At 38.7% G+C, this 17,343-nt stretch overlaps 1 protein-coding gene across 2 annotated transcripts; it reads left to right on the forward strand.

The window, feature by feature from the left end:
* The first annotated feature begins 4,137 nt into the window (after window positions 1-4,137).
* Window positions 4,138-5,562, forward strand: LOC8023066. 2 transcript variants are annotated; one of them, XM_002399148.4, is made up of 4 exons: window positions 4,151-4,238; window positions 4,325-4,337; window positions 4,429-4,454; window positions 5,205-5,562. In XM_002399148.4, the coding sequence occupies exons 1-4, from the start codon at window positions 4,193-4,195 to the stop codon at window positions 5,474-5,476; spliced, it is 357 nt and encodes a 118-aa protein (XP_002399189.3). In that variant the 5' UTR covers window positions 4,151-4,192; the 3' UTR covers window positions 5,477-5,562. The 2 variants fall into 2 exon arrangements, with proteins under 2 accessions (XP_029844873.2, XP_002399189.3); XM_029989013.3 differs by lacking the exon at window positions 4,325-4,337 and having other exon boundaries at window positions 4,138-4,238.
* The last annotated feature ends 11,781 nt before the right edge of the window (window positions 5,563-17,343 follow it).

The raw sequence follows: 17,343 nt of genomic DNA on the forward strand, positions 1-17,343 counted from the left end.
CAGCATTTCTTATGCAAGCGTGTTTAAGGGAGCAAAATATGCCCAAAAAGCGATGTTCAAAACAAAGGTTTCTAAAACATTCTGACTTTCACCTAAATTCCGTGAAACGCGTAAATCGAGCATTTGCTTATTGACTATTACCAGAAAAAAATTTAGTATGTGAGCTAATTTTTCTAAAAGTATCACAGTTCTAATTGAAATTAATAATAATACAATATTCCAGAGCTTACCCCTTTCTCAAAAACAAGGCCTTTTCTATAGAAGGAGTCGGATGTGTTATATAGTTCGGAAACTGCCGACAGATGTCGTTTTCACACTGCTGGGGCGTTACTAAGAAGTATCATGTAACATACAAAAGTACTATCTTGAGCAAAAAAAAAAAAGATTATCTCTCAATTTAGATTAAATGTGGGATTCTTAGCAGTACGCTTCCGTAAACATATGGACATATTCTCATGCGAACTAAATCTCCCACTGCAATGAACATTCTAATTATAACAGTGCCGTTTACAGAGGTACTGTATAAAACGGTTAAGGCATTCGACATTGCCTAAATCTGGTAACTGTAAATTATGTGTGCTTACGGGCAGTTAAAACCTCGAAGTTGAAGCCATTTTTGGATTCGGGTTGACGATATAATTTTAATATGGGTTTAGTTACCATGCTGGATAATATATACCCCTTGTGGTAATACAGTGCAGGATATGATAAGTGCTATTACACTTTTCTGCCCTCAGGTCTTTCTTTCTTTGCCATCCAATATATTGAAAGCATTCGAGCTCACAACACCAATCTTTCAATAATTCACCTATTTAAAAGCAGATAGTTTTCTTCAAAGATTTAATGACGTCACATATTTTAGTAAGTGGCTATACGGATATTATGATTTTTATTTAGAGCAACACTATTATCAAATGTTGTAGCAGAAGAGTGATATATTGGGTTGTATTGATCAATTGAACGACATACGTCTCAAAGTTTATTTATCAACCTTTTGTGCGTATAAGTTATGAAATATATTTCGCCGAGGTTATATTTATAATGATGAACGTCTCCTTGATAAATTGGGTATACGAGTTTTATCAGTCCGAAGACTGTCACGCTCTTCAAAATATGTGCAGTGAAGCGTTCGCGCATACATTTTGCCAACAGCTGCGTCACCACGTCGGAGTGACGCGAGAGCCGTTCTGCACATACCTAAAAATCTTTTATTTAAGCAAAAATAGGAAGTCAGGTGAATACATAGGGCGTTGGTCTCCAAGCTGCACATGTCTAATTGATATAACAGCCCACAGGTGGTGGCGGTGCCCCCTTCACCGAAAGCGGAGGGTTTTAATAAGACTGGATAATATATATCACACAGTCGTGATTACTCACCCATACATCGTTTACTGACTGACTATAGAGTATCGTCTTTTTTACTTTTGTTCAATCAGAATGCTTTATTAGAAGGACTAACAAAACACTGCACCGCAATTATTACCGTCAGGCGGCGCCCGTCGTTTTTGTCAATTTAATGTAATTTTTCGAGGAGGGAACCGCTGTCTCCATCTGACGGGTGTTACGCCAGTTATAACCTAGTCGTTTGGGAACGGACGCCTTACATAAAACAAAAAAAAAAAAAAACATTTTTCTTAATTTTTTGGTTAAAATATGGTTATTTTTTACAATGAAAAGAAAAAAAGAACTATCTATGGAGCTCTCTCTGTAGCAAACTGTTAGTGATATATTAAGGACCCGATTTACGAAGCACGTTAAAAGCGCCAATCTCATCGAGTCAACCCGGCACGCAGAGCAGGCTGCAACACTAAAGGTTATGAACAGGCAATGAATTGCAGCAGTGTTATGCTCTGAGCTAACTCTTGCACTTCCACTTTGCTCTAGAAAATTAGAGTGGCGAACCACGCAACCTTCTGATCGCATCCTTCAAAAACAACGGCTTAACTAGAGCACTCACTTTAACTGAGGACGATGAGTATATTATAAGAAATACATCACGGCAAAAGCATTGGTTTTCAATCAAAGTATTTTTTGTTTTGATATTTGTCATCAAAACATTTGGTCGACCGCAGTCTCATTGTCTGTTCGATTTATTTCTAGGGAAGTGTGCAGATATACACTTTTTAATTTTTTATGACCGCGGTCATTCAAAGTGTGTTATTTAATAAAAGAAGCGCGTTTTCGGCAGCCATATTGAATCCGCTCAAAGAACGATAATGTTCAGAACTCAGTTTATTAATGCACGCGCTAGATAACTGAACTTACAATTTTCCCAGTGTCATATGCTCGCCATATTGGCGTCTATCGCCTGCCACTAACAATCTGATAAGCTTTTGATGTTTCAATAGTTATTAATTGGTGTGCATCAGTCAACGACAGGCGTTTTGTAGTGTCCGACCAATTACGGCATGTTCTTTACTGATTTACGGTGCGCTTAGTTTACAACAGAAACCAAAAACAAAACCTATGCATTTTGTGAAGCGCCCTTTAGACTTCACTGTAGTTGTTTAATGTTCCGTGGCTAGTCGTTTAAGTCACACTTCAGGTCGTTATTTGCACTGCATGCTCGGAGGCTGCACCCATCCAGTGAAAACCAAAAACAAAAAAGTTTGAATAGGTGCAATGCACGTATATGGGCGTTCAATGACTTTTTCACCTAATCTGTATTTTTGTTCTTGGAAGATACTAAATGGGAGCTATAATCCAGAGAATCAGCTGCGAACGACCTCGATGTGCATCCGGTGAATACCCCTCATCGTGAAATATAGATAAAGTGATTCCTTCTGGCGGAGGTCTCACATGAAGAGCGATAAGCTGATTCACAGATCTGAACCCATTTCACAGGTCGCATATTTCCTCTCGGATGCGCCGTGTGAAATGAGCCATATTTCATGCAACGGGGCAAAAATAAAAACGAATTGCGACACCTAAGCCTGGCCATTGACTTCGTTCTTCTTGGAGATATATCCTATAAATATCGAAGATGCATTAACAAATGTCTCATTCAATCGTAACCGTTTTATCTGTCCCCTGTAGAAGACCAGTCGGGTATGTAACTTAAACTCAGTTTATCTGAGAGAAGTAAAATACGTCTTTTACGCAAAATACTGTTTCTGAAAATGTCTGATGAAGAACCTTTTTTTAGAAATGATTATGTCAATTTTTAAAAGTAATAATATTATCAGTGTTTGTTATGCTACCTGCGAATATTTGCCATTTCGGGCAAATTCAATGCTTCAGAAGATGAGTAAACAAGACGTTGTGACAGTTTTCTGCATGGTCGAGAAAGTTTCCGTTTACCTCAATATTGATTGGACGCGTTCTTTCAACTTCATGTTATGTTTATGATACTTTTTTTAATAATATTCGATTCGTAAAGTGCGAGGCAGGTTATGGAATCTATAAGGACCTAATCGTGAGACGTCTTTGCTTATAGAGTCCACATCTTCCTGCATAAGGATTTCGCATTACCGTCTGAAATTAATTTAAATGTTTTCCAAGTGCAACGTGATTCACGCAGGTCTCTATTGTATTTTTTTTTTAATATTTCGTTAGGCTACTCCATTAACAAAGGCATAATGATCCCTAATATGCATACGTTTCTGCGCAGAAAACTTGAAAATAAAACGTTTACAGTGACGAGACAATGATTCCCCAGAAAGTATTTCATAGTGTCGCAAATACGGTTATATTGTTATTGTGCCCTGGTGCGTTAATTACTTTCAACCAAATTAATATAAGCCAATCATGATATCTTGCGAGTTTCGGGAAGTAACTGTTTCAATTTCGATAAATTAATAAATAAATAGCGAGTCATGATTTATTTGCAGTTTCTTTTATTCATTATGTGCTGTTTACGACAAACAAATTTTGGGTGGTCTTTTTTAATAATCGTCGCCTTCCAAATTAAAACCTTGTCTCTATGCAATATCCCCTAATTGCGGCCCGGTTCGAAATAGAGTAATATTTTCTGGGTGTTTCCTTGTTTGACACTGTTGGACAGCTTAGAAAGCGTGGCAAGAGCTTGGGATGTTAGGCTCTGCGTGAATACCCAGAAATGTTAGAACCAATGTATGTATCAGTCAGTTGTGTTAGGTACTGGTAACCGTTTCGAGTTGAGTAAAACGAGTTATATTTTTTATTTTAATGCAGATGTCTGTGTGCACTTTATTGAAACAAATTTGCAGGGATCATGAGGCTCATCGTGTTGCTGCTTGTTGCTGTAACAATGACTACTTGTAAGTACTTGTATTGAAAAAAGTTTCTAAAGCTTTTGCTTTTACAAAAATTCTCTAGTTTATTTGTTTGTTTGTTTTTGTATCAGGTGGACACTCTCTGTAAGTAGATCCAATTTGTGCTCTGGTATATGAATTCTGATGCCACCGTGAAACGTCAAGATACTAAAAATGTGCGTTCTTCCTTTTTCAGTGAGCCTTCGGCCCATATTATTGAAGGTAATACTTTTTACGTCTCGCAGAGAAGTTTCACATCACACAAAAAAAAAACCGATGAGAAAAGGCAGAGCTTGTAAAACAATAGAAAAACTATTATTGTAAATGCATACATCGATGCGATTTACACTATTTTTAATTCTTATACGAGGAATCATAGACTGGCGCAATTTATTGTCATACTATTAAAAATGTATTCTAATTTATTAAAATCACAATATTAGGTGTAAATATTAGGGTATATGGAACGGCAGGGTAACAAACCACACGCAATTTGTAAGTGATTTTCGGTAGCGGAGAGGGAAATATACTGATTATATCAAAATAAAATGAATATGTACTGTCGTTGCTATACTTAAAATTTATTTAGCCCCGTTAACTCGAGTCTTGAAATTTAAGCGAGCAAAACTCGCGGGGTGGTGTAATTCTGTTTTCTTAGTACCAACTGGCTTAATGTTTTTTTTTAATGATTTGCTTGTTTCTGAGGAAGGTCAAATTTATGAACTTAATCTGACACACCTTTCTAGTGGTAGCTAGTACGTAGGGCCTATTATATACACTGTATATATAATTGAAAACAATTAAAAATTGCTGTTACCTGTTACGTTCAATAGCACACTTCTGTCAAACGCTGACACCAATACAAAGATTTAACTTTTCACAAGTCGACTATGACTTAGCACATGGTGTACTTAGGCTGGAACGCAATCTTTGAATACGACATACCTAACACTAATTGTTTTTGTATCGCAGATCAAGCAGATACCTCCAGTTGGAAACATCGCATTGGGTATCAACTTGTGAAGTTGGGAAAAAGGCTTATGGGAATGGGGTTTTACACCTCGGACGACAATACAGAAACGACACAAAGCGCCCAGCTTACAGAACTAAAGTTAAAGGAGCTGTGCGAAGAGTTTCGAATAAGTGCCTCCAAGACCCCAAAAGTTAAAGAAGAAAATAAGGAAACTGACCCAGGCTATGGTGAAAAAGACGAATATGGTCATTGGAAAGCTCCTCGGCTTTGAGCACCTACACGCATGATGAGCAACCGAGATCAGCCGCCAAGTGAAACCCGACAATTACAATAAACTCAAGTGTCGATTCCTTAATATATTTTCGGTTGTTTGTGTTTTACACATCATTGTACACATAGTTATCAGGCTCTCAACAGATTTCGGTGCCTGGCATCGGTGGTCTATATTATGTATGCATTTTATTGATACTATATAATATATTGTGTATATTATATATTGTTACTATATAAAATATGGTTAATATATATTATATAATACTAGAATGACAGTACATGGAGACTGCAAAGTTGTTTGTGAGCACAGAAAGGAAAGAATTTTATTAATGTTATTATACTAATGAGTGAAAATAATAAGAAATGATCAGTGGCGGCATACGTAATCATTGCAATTAGGGAATGCTGAAGCGTTGTATTACAACTTTTTGATTTTACCGTTGATCGTTTCAGTTTTACTTTAAAAATCAATATCAGAAGAATAGAATTAATAAATACAGCTTCCTGACAACATTCACAGGTACAGGTTACTAATTGTCATATTAGTCAAGTGTTCGCAGGACTTTTTCAGAGTGCACCAAGAAACCGGACCGTGTGCTACTATTCTGCAGAATACAATGTCACCAAAATATGTACTTTCGTTTTAAAATATCAGCGGTAAGAGACTTGTGCATGTGCCGATTTGGGAATTATCCAGATGTGGACGACATTGTTTTTGTAAACACAACAAAGGCTGACAAAAGCCGAAATCAATAACTGATCTAGATTAAAGTGTGCCGGATCTCCCAACCGGTGCATAAACTTAGTTTTCCCGCTCGCACCGGCTCCGCTTCCGCACATAACATAAAATATCATCGGAATGATAACAAAAAAGAATTCGAATTCGAACACCAGTCAGCAAGAGCCTCCTACATATTCAAAGTATTTTTAGTGGTGTCTTTGGTATTGGAAGGGAGTGCAAAAGCGATATACAAAGATTGCTCCACTCAATGCCAAATGCCACGAGGGGTTGATAGCAGTATTTAGTTTTGTTTTGTTGCGCAGTTAAAAACAAAACAAAAATACGAACAGCAGCTTCAAGTACGTCAAAGAAATAAAACACCATATTTATAAAAAAAAAGTTAATTACATTTCCGTGCTTCGACCCAATGCAATTTCACTATAAGGAACGGCCAGACCAACCAACGCGCTTTGTTCAGATAGAGCGGTACAACCTGCTCAAATCAAAATTGATAAATAAAATACGATAGTTGTACTACGGCACGACATCTAGTTGGACTTCTGTTTAAAGTGAAAAAAGGGCCACTGGGACGAGGACACAGAAAACAGATACGCTTTGCAAGTGCTGAATGGCAACTGCAATGTTTATATATCAGAAACGCGCAATCGAAGCCGAATATGCTCTTCCATGAACAAACGCGGAGGAAAAAAACTCCACGGAACCCTAGTGTGTGTAACGTAAAACATGAAATAAAATTCGTATCCTGTTTTAAAGGAGCGACCCCGTTCAAGACCCCGTTCTCCTGCCGCCATTCATATGTGGGGCAGACCGGCGATGCATGAACAACTGACTCTGGGAAGGCCAAATCCCTTTGAAAGGAACAGCTTACTCGCATTTAGCAATTGATCGCCAAGATTGCGGGTGCGAACCACGTTTCGAAAACACAGCAGTGCTGTTCCAACACAAGGACCAATTGTCATGGAAGATAAATGCAGCACAGCATAAAACAACAAAAAAATTCAGGTCCGTAAGCCAGTTATTATTGACACTTACGGAGAGTGAATTGATTTTCTTTTTATTTCGGGTTAGCAATTCAGGTGAAAAACAAAATCCTTGAAGATCATGCCGTGCCTTTGCCTGCGCGATCATTAGCGTCACTTTCGTGCTTCTGTTCCAATAAAATTTCAATTGCTAGTCAGCGCCTGGAGTATCTGAACAGGCGCTGACTTGTCCACGTCCTAGGCGCGCTGTTTGTTACTGTGAACGCCTATCGACTCGCCTAAAGGACAATTTTAATTGGACTTCTGTTTTTGATAGCAATGAAAGAATTCTCGCCATTTGGTTTATCATAACAGTAAACAGGAAAGAGGTTTGGATGAGTTTTTTTATATGTTGATTTAACCCCCTTTTCTCGATCGCAGTTTATAATATTGTAAAGCTAACCTTTGGTCCAGTGCACCCATCGGATCAGGTCACGAGTACTTTATTATCAGCATACATAAATAAATTACTTTCAAAATGTAATTTAATTACAATTACAATTACTTTGCTTCAAAAGTAGTTTAAGTTCAATTACAATTACTACTACGGGAAAAGTAATACAATACAACTACAAATAACTTCTAAAAAATTTATGCAATTACTTTACTATTACTTAGTTATGAAAGCCTCTCGACTTTGGCCATATAACTTCAAACGAGCTGCGTAGAATACAACATATTTATTATTTCCTTGCCCCGATGTTTGAGGAGGCTTAAGCATTGCAACATAAATGCCAAGTATTGTACTTTCCTTTAATAAATTTTGTTAAATTCATCATTGAACTTGACAGTTTAGGCAATGAAGTATTATATTTTTTTTATAAATAATAATAAATTAGTTCATATGATGGGAGACGCCACATCGCTAAAGAAAAAATTCAGTTAAAAGAGTTTTGTTACCCCGGGAAATAAAAATGCGACAATTACTCATATATGAATATTTTGCAAGTGTTAATATAAAACTCAAAATCCACGCGCTATTACGATCTCGTTCACTTACAAACATCATGGTATGTGAATTATTTACATTGAGTTGAAATTATAATGGCCCAGGAATATATAAAATCCGAATCGGGGCTCCCGAATCGTTTCTAACAATATTCACAGGTGCGAAGTCAGTCTCCAGAACGCTTATGCAAAAAACCATACGAAGTAAAACAAACAGGAGATAACCTTGAAAATAATACAAAGATAAAACGTAAAAAACTGGCAAAAAACTTTATAGACAATTAAAATTACCTAGCTCAAATGAAAGCTGAAGCTAAATTTTTTTCCTCTCAATATTTCGGCATGTTTACGCTATTGCTCTCTGCACGCGCAGCAGACGGCGCAACACGGCGCCGTTGAGGTAGGCTCCAAAGAGGATTGTCTCTCAGCCCGCAGTGTAAGCAACAAAACAACAAACGATGCGATGCTATTTATGTTGCGCGTGCATGTGAGTGCGTGTCTTTGTGCAAGTGTTTCACCAAAAGCTAGGCCGCTTGTGCGAGCGCTGAGGCTTTCAGAGAGGTTCTGTCGGCGCCGCAAAGTTTTGCCAAAGTAATTGTAATTGTGCCTAAAATTTGGCAATTACTGACGCTAGTAAGTAATTAAATTACAATTACAATTCCTTTTGGCCGGAACTGATTGATTGTAATTACAAATTACGAAGAAAATTAATTAAATTACAGTAATTCAGTCACTGTAATTGAATTACTACCCAAGCATGATTATCAACCATATATACACCGAAAAAAGGCTACAAAACTTAAACCTTCCGAGTGAGATACATAGTTTAAACCTCCATTGTAAATTAAACCTAGATTAGTTACCAGAGAACAATTTACGATTTCAGCTTAAAATGTAAAACCTCGTAAATGATTTATTTTAAGTTCACTTTGTATTAAAAATAGAAATCTCCACAAGTTTCTAAATTTTGAAGCCTGTACGTATCGGTCTGACATGGCCCACCTGCTGCATTGCAAGTTGTTTTTATAACACGCGTGCCGGCATGCAAAGGGGAAACTGCGCCAACCTCAATGCGTCTCGTCATAATGTCCCGTTTATTTTCTGAGCTGTGCTTACGGCAGGCTGCTAATTATTACATCTATTAAATGCCATATATATAAGCCCCCTAATTATAAAAAAGAAGTGTTTTCTGGTTGTGCACTGTTTCCAAGATAAGTCTGAGAGGTTCTTGGAAACAATTAGTGAGGTGAATTCTTGTGTAATTTTATCCCGTGAATCTGAATATCAAATTCATTTTCCCCGAATATGTACCTAAACACAAGAAAACACGAAAGATCTCCAACCAGTCGTTACGTCATAAAATGATATTTCGACCGCCAAGCGCGTGTCGTTCATGTGTGGGCATCGCGTGCAATTGCAAACTTCCAAGGTACATTTCACCGTACTGACACAAGTCAGGAATATTTTTTTCTGACCTTTCTTTGAGTATACCAAGATTGCCAGCGCATAGCTTTGATAGGCGCTAGAGATGCGCGAGAGCTGAGATACCGAAAACTCTTTTTAGTACGTCACGCTCCTGCATGGGGGCTCCAGTGGTACTTTGAAAGTAGTTCTCGTTTCGAGCCGCGAGCTGCACGTTAACACGTGAAGAGCCGCATGCGGCTCGCCAGGCGCAGCTTGGTCACCCATGCTCTATATATAGGGTGACTGAATTAACCTGGCTCTATCTAAAATAGACCGTTAAAATCGACGCCTCCAAGTAGCAATCTGAATTTTTTGTCAAAGCTGCATTTCACAGGTCGGCATTTTCTTGTAAAATTACAAAGCGTAACTTCCTTTCTGTAAAAAAATTAGGCCAAGAAACTTTCCCGGGTCTACGGCGGGCGGCGACGCAGACGACCAAGCCTTGTAGCGGGGAGTATCACGCGATCGTATTGATAGATAACGCTACCTCCTTATCGCGACGGCTCGCGAGCACCTTGGTTTATTAAAATTAACATAATATTTTAGAAATGTACCTTTTTTAAATAAATGCGGACAATAAAATCAAAACTTAAAGTAAAAGAAAAAAGAAAACCCGTCTGCATAACGATGGCGTTTTTGCTGCCACCAGATTTTGCCTGCGTGTCGTCTGCTTCCTTTCGCTGGTCGGCTGAACCTTCGGACGCTGCTACCGACGCCATCTATCAATACGAACGCAAAACAAACCCCGCTACTCGACTTGATCTTCTCCGTCACCGCCAGCCGTAAACCTTGGCAAGTTTCTTGGCCCTATTTTTTACAAAACGAGAGCTACGCTTTGTAATTTTACAAGCACCTTGCGACGCGTGAAATACACCTTTGACGAAAATGTTAGATTACTACATGCAGACGTTGATTTTTACGGTCCATTTTAGATCGAGCCTGGTGACTTGGGTCACCTTATATATGTGGTGTTCTAGAGGAATGCCATAGAAACACAAGCACAGTACTCTGTCACTAGCTAACGCGATGGAGCCAAACCAAGCTAGGCCTAAATTAGGCCCCTAGGATTGCCAAGCTTATGACAAGTTAAGCGCTTCTGACGACGTCACATTCAAAGTGGAGCTATCAAGCACATTGAATGGGCTTAGCGAATTGGGCAAGTTGGTAAGAGTTCATCATAACTTACAGCGCAACTGGGACAAGGACAGACAAAGGAGAAAACACAGGAAAAGCGCTGAACTAGGAGCTGATTCTATTGAAAAGAAAACATACACATTATGTTTTCTTGCTTCTTGTTTTTTGCTTTCTTTTTGTCTATGCGGAGCTCACAAGCTCGAGCTCATTGTGCTCCGCAGTCAACAAACGCACGAGAAAAGACGATCCAGCGTCTCGCAACGAGTGCCGCATCAGACACGGAATGCAGTTTGTTGCCTGCGTAGGAGGCGTGCATACATAGTACAGACTGCGCGTTTTCTTAACATACAACTACGAGAACACCAGAGCTTTATGAGAGGAACCGCTTACACACATCTCGCGATGGATTTCCGGGATTGCGGATACCAACCCCTTTTCACCAACCCGACAGTGATGTTTTGAGACAAGCTCAAACTACCCCGAAAAATAACGGAGACGTACTGCATAACGCACAACAGATCCTTGTGTGCGAGCCAGCCCACAGTGACTTTTATAAGCAGTGAGATCAGCCTTCTGGATCTTGGATAACTCGGCCGGTTTCGTGTTGAGTGAAAGAAGAAGCACCAGGGTAATGGAGGGTCATGCCTACACGAGCAGCAGCAGCATCATGTGTATGTTCTGTTTTCAATAGAATCAGTTCCCAGTTCAGCGCCTGTTCATTCTTCTCTCCTCTGTCTGTCCTTGTCCGAGTCGCGCTGTAAGTGTACATATTCTTTCTTCTTTTTATTTCAGCACTCGCAAAGCGATATGTTGAGAACAGTAGAAAACGCTTGTTTTATTTCCTCATTTATATGGTGACAACAACAAGAAGTTGATTGCACCCCCCCCCCCCTCCCCTCAACCACCTTCGAATCCTTTGACGCTCTTTTCCAATGCCGCAAACAGAAACTTTGTCGCTGTCAATTGCAGCATCCAGAGTCTCGCTTTTCTTAAGAAGGTCGGCCCGTTCCTCCAGTTCTGCGCCAGTCTTCTTCAGGCCCTCGGGGCTGCAGTGTTCAGCGTCGTCTTCCTCTCTTTCCTCGGCAGACTAAAACCGCCCCCTTCGCTGAAGCCACATGCCAATCTTTTTGAGTGCGATACCGTCGGGATTCTCCCAGCGGTAGCTGTCAACGGCATCTGAAAAAATGTTGTTAAGCAAGCCGTCAGTTACCGACTTGAACCAAAAGAATAGATAAAATAAGTAGTATGCTCTGCCTTACGAATCAGCCTTAATCTATTCTCGTTTATGTATTCAAATTTTGAAAAACCAAAGAAGCAGGCCTAATTACTGAATAATATTAAAACTTTAACAAGAAAAAAAAAAAAAACATAATAGCATTATTTCCAGGTAGCATGTCTATTACATTTAATTTATATATCAACTAGGATACGCGAAACAGTTACCCAAAACGAAGCATTGGTCTTGGGTAAATAGACAACAGAATTCGTTGTATAAGTTGGTTATTGTTTGTACAGTTAAGGTAAATAAAAAGCAATTCGTAGTTTCGTCTATTCTCAGAAATGTGCAAGTTTAGATATATCGTTTTCATTTTATATTTCTTCGAACAAGATATTTTCAGCAGTTTAATTACGAAACTGGTATTTATTTCATTTTTGATAACCTTAAATCTCGCCTAATTTGTTGTTGCAATTCCAGTGTTACCCTAGTTAGACGTGGTGTCTTGAGTGGTGAATTATATTAACGGGGCAAACCTAACTGAGCTTCAGTTCCATACTGTCAAGTCTATTGAGGTTACTAAGTAAAATCTAATTTCACGTTTATCTACAGCAAACTAGATTCACCACCTTTTTTACCCTTGTGGCTTAGCATCTGGCCCTTCATTCACACGCATGCTGCTTATATATGAGAGGTCAAATAACTGTGACGTGAAGTTGTTCACTGCTATTGTTTTTTGCTTGACGTATTTACGTGCGCCTCTCCGAACGGCTGCCAGCTGCTTGGTGAAACAATCAACATTAATGAATTAATTAATTGAAGATGATTTAAAAGATATCCAGAAAAAGTTATTCTAAAAAAACTAGCCACTTTTTAATAATGCTTCATTTAACGAGGAAGAAATAATAATAAAAATAATAATAATAATATTAATAATTTATTGTCGCGGCGCCGGAGAAAGGGAACAGCTCATACCTTGCAGGCACGAGGTGCCATGTCTAGTGAAAGTTGTTATGTGATGACATAATATACAAGATGAAGTGCTGGTGATTATGATATAGTATGTAAAAGTGCCTTAGGCCTATTAGCAGTCTTCGACGGGCCGCCATGGGCTGCTGACTTGTAGCAGGCTGTGCTTTTAAAAATAAACACGGTGCCCTAGAGTGGTTAGATATTTAAAAATCAAAACGTTTTATGCACGCCACACCGATTTTCGTTAACACAGATATTATTTTTTTTAAATTCATACTTCAAACACATTTCTGTAACATATGGATAACACTAAATATTTAAGTGAAATTCATTAACTTAAAATATATTGCATTAGTTTTTCTTGCATCAATATATACGCCTTAAAATGCATGAAAACGTTTTCGTACTCTAACCATACAAATTAGTCTGCGCGCATCGTATTTTTGGTCAGATATATGACATTTGCGGACAGATCGTCGCAGCGCCGTCTGTACCCTTCACAATTATTAATTTTCGTTTATATATATATACATCTGTGCGTTTACAAGTACTCACCTTCCTGCGGCAGAATTACAGGCCCACAGAAATAATAAAATGTGGTCATTTAAGTAGGCAGTAACCTAAATTTTTGCACAAGAGTTTTATAAAGAAATGATTGAAGATACACTCACGTCACTTTGCCATGTCCGAGAAAGAAAACAAAATGTATTCTATAAGTAACGGTGCATTTATCGATGTTTTTTTAAAGGTGACGAAGTGATATAACATTAATGAAAGGCGGTTGCAGGAATAACGAGGAGAAGCACGGGCAAAGGGAATTGCATCATGGCTACATTTAGAATAGATGGATAACTTCGACAACACATGAATCTCCAATAAAACCACTCGATACCCCTTAAATATAAGGACATTAAGCTATAGAAGTAGGTAAATACGTACACTCACAATGGATGCCATCGTAAGCGTTTCATATTTAGATTAATTTAACCTGAAATAGAATTATAGGTTTATCATATATGGGTAAGATCCAAATGGCATGCCAAGAAACAAATATGCTGAAAATGTTTTGTACATATGATGTAATCTGTACGGACTGAGTTTCAGTTTATTATTGCTTTACACAAAATGACGATTTAGCATATACGTAGTTTTATATGCAGGATGTCCCTTTTAAAGCCTAATATATTTGTTTACAAAAAGCCGTGACAGCTTCACTCATGCACTTTGTGATGGTTTGATATATGGCCTGCTGGATATAGTCTAGGGGTGTAATCATAACAATCAGTCCGCTAATTAACTAAGTATGTCAATTAGCGTTTTAATTATTAACAATAAATATATCATTTTAACTATAAGCGTTCTGAGCGTCACCGAAAACCACTAAAACAGTCACTATTAGAAAAACTTGGAGCACGTGAGCAGCCGGGCGGAGCGATAAATTTACCACTCCTGAAGCAGGAACAAGGCTCCCGGTGCGATAACTCGCCCGCGCGGTTTTTCCCTCTCTTATCATCCGCGTTTGATCACGCCAACCTTGTGCCGCTTACGCGCGTGGTAACTTTATCGCACTAACGCTCTTCCCACGACCTCATAGTGACAACAAAAATTCTGAATTAGTGTTTTTCAATGACCTTCCGCCCTTCTCTGATTTGAACCATATGTCTGTTTTCACTAATTGAAATGTTAATTGACGAGGTTATGTTGATTATTCGACTTATCTTGACGATATTAGCCCCAAGTAATATGTACCCTGGCCGTATAACTTACCTGCATTAGTGTCGCATTCAGGACGTTAACCAAATAGCTTACGCTTAAAAAAACACCCTGTATATAAACTGGTAACATTTCATTTTAAGCAATATGTTTTGCATTAAATAGAGGGATGTCTTAATGTCTTAATAAATTTAAATACCCTTAAAGAAAAAAAAAAGAAAAAAGTGGTGCACAACAAGTCAAATTTTCTCATCGAACATTTATGGGTTCAAAGCTGTTTAGATCGTTCTCTGTTGTATTCAAAGGCGATATTCCATAAGCTAAAACAAGTTAGTTCTTGCCAAATGACTACTTTAAGGGCTTACTGGCTTCTGGGCTTTCCACTTGGTTGTTACTTTACTGAAGTGGGAAACTTGTCACGTGATACTTCATTAATAATTTTTATCAAATTCAAATGGTGTCTTGCTAACAATATTTTCTAATCTAAATCAAAGGAGTTGCAAGTTAAACACTAAATTATTTAAAAGCGTGCGTTAAGAAGAGTGGTCGCAGTAATTCTGAAATCAAAATTTTGTTCTAGGGAAATGAAAGTTAAAAAAATAATGGCAACCACTTATACACTTTTTAGTTCTTCTGAATGAAGGGTATGTAAAATAAAGAGAAATGTAATAAATTTGTGTATACAAATTGTTTGGTAGTTTTAGAAAAAAGCAAACAATAATAACATTGCTTCTTACGAAGAACTTTCAAATATGCTCGATGCAATGAAGAATTTGTCTTCACCTGCTCCGATATTTATTGGGAACTGTACTGTGAAACTTTCGCGAAAGGATTTTCTTTTATATGCGCAAATCGTCCTGACCAACAAAAGGAGCAATTTTTTTTTTTATAATAGCGTTATTCTGTTGCAAAACCATCTATGCCACAGGCGTCTGACCGTCTGCACTCCCGCCGAAAGATTTATCTGCATTCAAAATATCATATAAACGTATCTATTGATAAATGCAGAGTGGGCGAATGATTCATTGGGGATAGGGAAAACCATAGCGTGAATTGTTGGAAAAACCAAGTGAAATATGCGAACGCAGAATATGCGAATTCTCCCCTCCTCCTCCTAGAAAGCTGCGCAGTAATTTCGCGTTACGGAGATTTGTAAACGTCTATGCTTTGTTTCTTGCATTCTTCCCTCACACTTTTCATTTTTGCTTCTTTTTAGTATCTTTTACACTCAGACTGGTCTCCCATAAATATTGTGCACATGCTTAAACTGACTGGTTGCGAGTTCGGTTGGTTCATTTACTGCTTGAATGCTTTCATGCATAATTGCTTGTACACCTTTCTGCCTCCCACGTATGCTCTTTTTCAGTTAGCCTTTGCTTACCTTTTAATTTACTAATTGCATTTCTCTTTTTAAATGACGACCAGCTTATTTACCGCTGAGCCCTCATTTGGTGGGGCTCCTAGCACTCCCAGTGTCAATCTGCCTACGCTCTTCCTTCGAATTTCTAATTTTGACTAAATATATGTCTTATGCTCTTTGCAAAAAAATGTAATTTAAACACCGTCACTACTTTTCATATAACCCTCACAACCTTAGATCAATTGTAATCCACAGTTTCTTGAGTTTCATAGTAGCTGAATTTATATCCAAATTCCTAGTTATATTTCTTTCACTTCCGTTTAAGTATATTTTTAACGAATTGAGCCATATCACAACACATTTACATATTTTATGGTCTATTACAATGCCTCATATCTTCAGGGGCCTCTTTTCGTCGTTAAACACCTTAATTCGAGACTAGTCACTACTAAACCTCGGGCCCAAGATGTCCAGTTCATCTTCCCATATCCGAGTAAATTCTTGAAATGCATTTCAAAAGTTTGCCGCGAGTACAATATCATATGACCCCTTTCCGAAGCATTTCCCCGGTTGGAAGACGTTTAATCCCTGCACAATGGCAGACCAGCAGCTTGCGGTCTATGCAAAACGAAGTTCGTCTGCTTCATGCACAGGTGTTGAGATGATGTCAGAACGCCGAGCTCTTCTTGGTTGATTGAAAAAGGAGTGGGTAGATCTCAAGGCATCTAGCATTGAGGTCCGGCCACTCTTCTTCCAATCAAATCCAATTGGAGCTCAGAATTGTTCTGACGTTACACCAATCTCTGCGCAAAAAGCAGACGACTTGCTCTCCGCATGGCGCCTCGGCTGCACGAGCCCTCGTGCTGGCAGCAACAATCGTGGCTACCCGCTGGCGCTCCTTCTGCGCGGTGTCGATTAGCGAACGAAATTTCATCGCATGTAATAACCACCGCTTCATAAGCCTCCCTGTTGGCAGATTCCACTTCCATCTTTCGAGCTAGTCCGACGTGTAATTATGAGCTCCAACGGAGCGGTGAAAATGGCCGAGTCAGGATGATGCCTCTGTTTTTGAATGGTATCCAGGAAAACCGTTTTATACTGCCCCCGCTGCAATCGAGTACTGGGTCCTTGAACTTTGTTTTTGTACATTATGACGTCCCAGAGAGACCCTGCAAATGAAGTGACTTCCGCGAAGAGCTCCGCACGTTGGATGTGTTTGGGAAGGTCGTAGGAGTCGGAGCACACCAGATGAACCAAGTCTCGATGCTAACCCTGCATTCGTCGGCAGCCAAGCAGA

Source organism: Ixodes scapularis, unplaced genomic scaffold, assembly GCF_016920785.2.
Source record: "Ixodes scapularis isolate PalLabHiFi unplaced genomic scaffold, ASM1692078v2 PGA_scaffold5__190_contigs__length_132052651, whole genome shotgun sequence".
Classification (NCBI taxonomy): domain Eukaryota; kingdom Metazoa; phylum Arthropoda; class Arachnida; order Ixodida; family Ixodidae; genus Ixodes; species Ixodes scapularis.

Excerpts from the sequence above, each read along its gene's own strand:
- LOC8023066 (XM_029989013.3), top strand. The coding sequence starts at position 4,147 with ATGCAGATGTCTGTGTGCACTTTATTGAAACAAATTTGCAGGGATCAT. Across the intron at positions 4,239-4,428 it reads TGCTGTAACAATGACTACTT|TGAGCCTTCGGCCCATATTA; the intron begins GTAAGTACTTGT and ends TTCCTTTTTCAG. Across the intron at positions 4,455-5,204 it reads TTCGGCCCATATTATTGAAG|ATCAAGCAGATACCTCCAGT; the intron begins GTAATACTTTTT and ends TTTGTATCGCAG.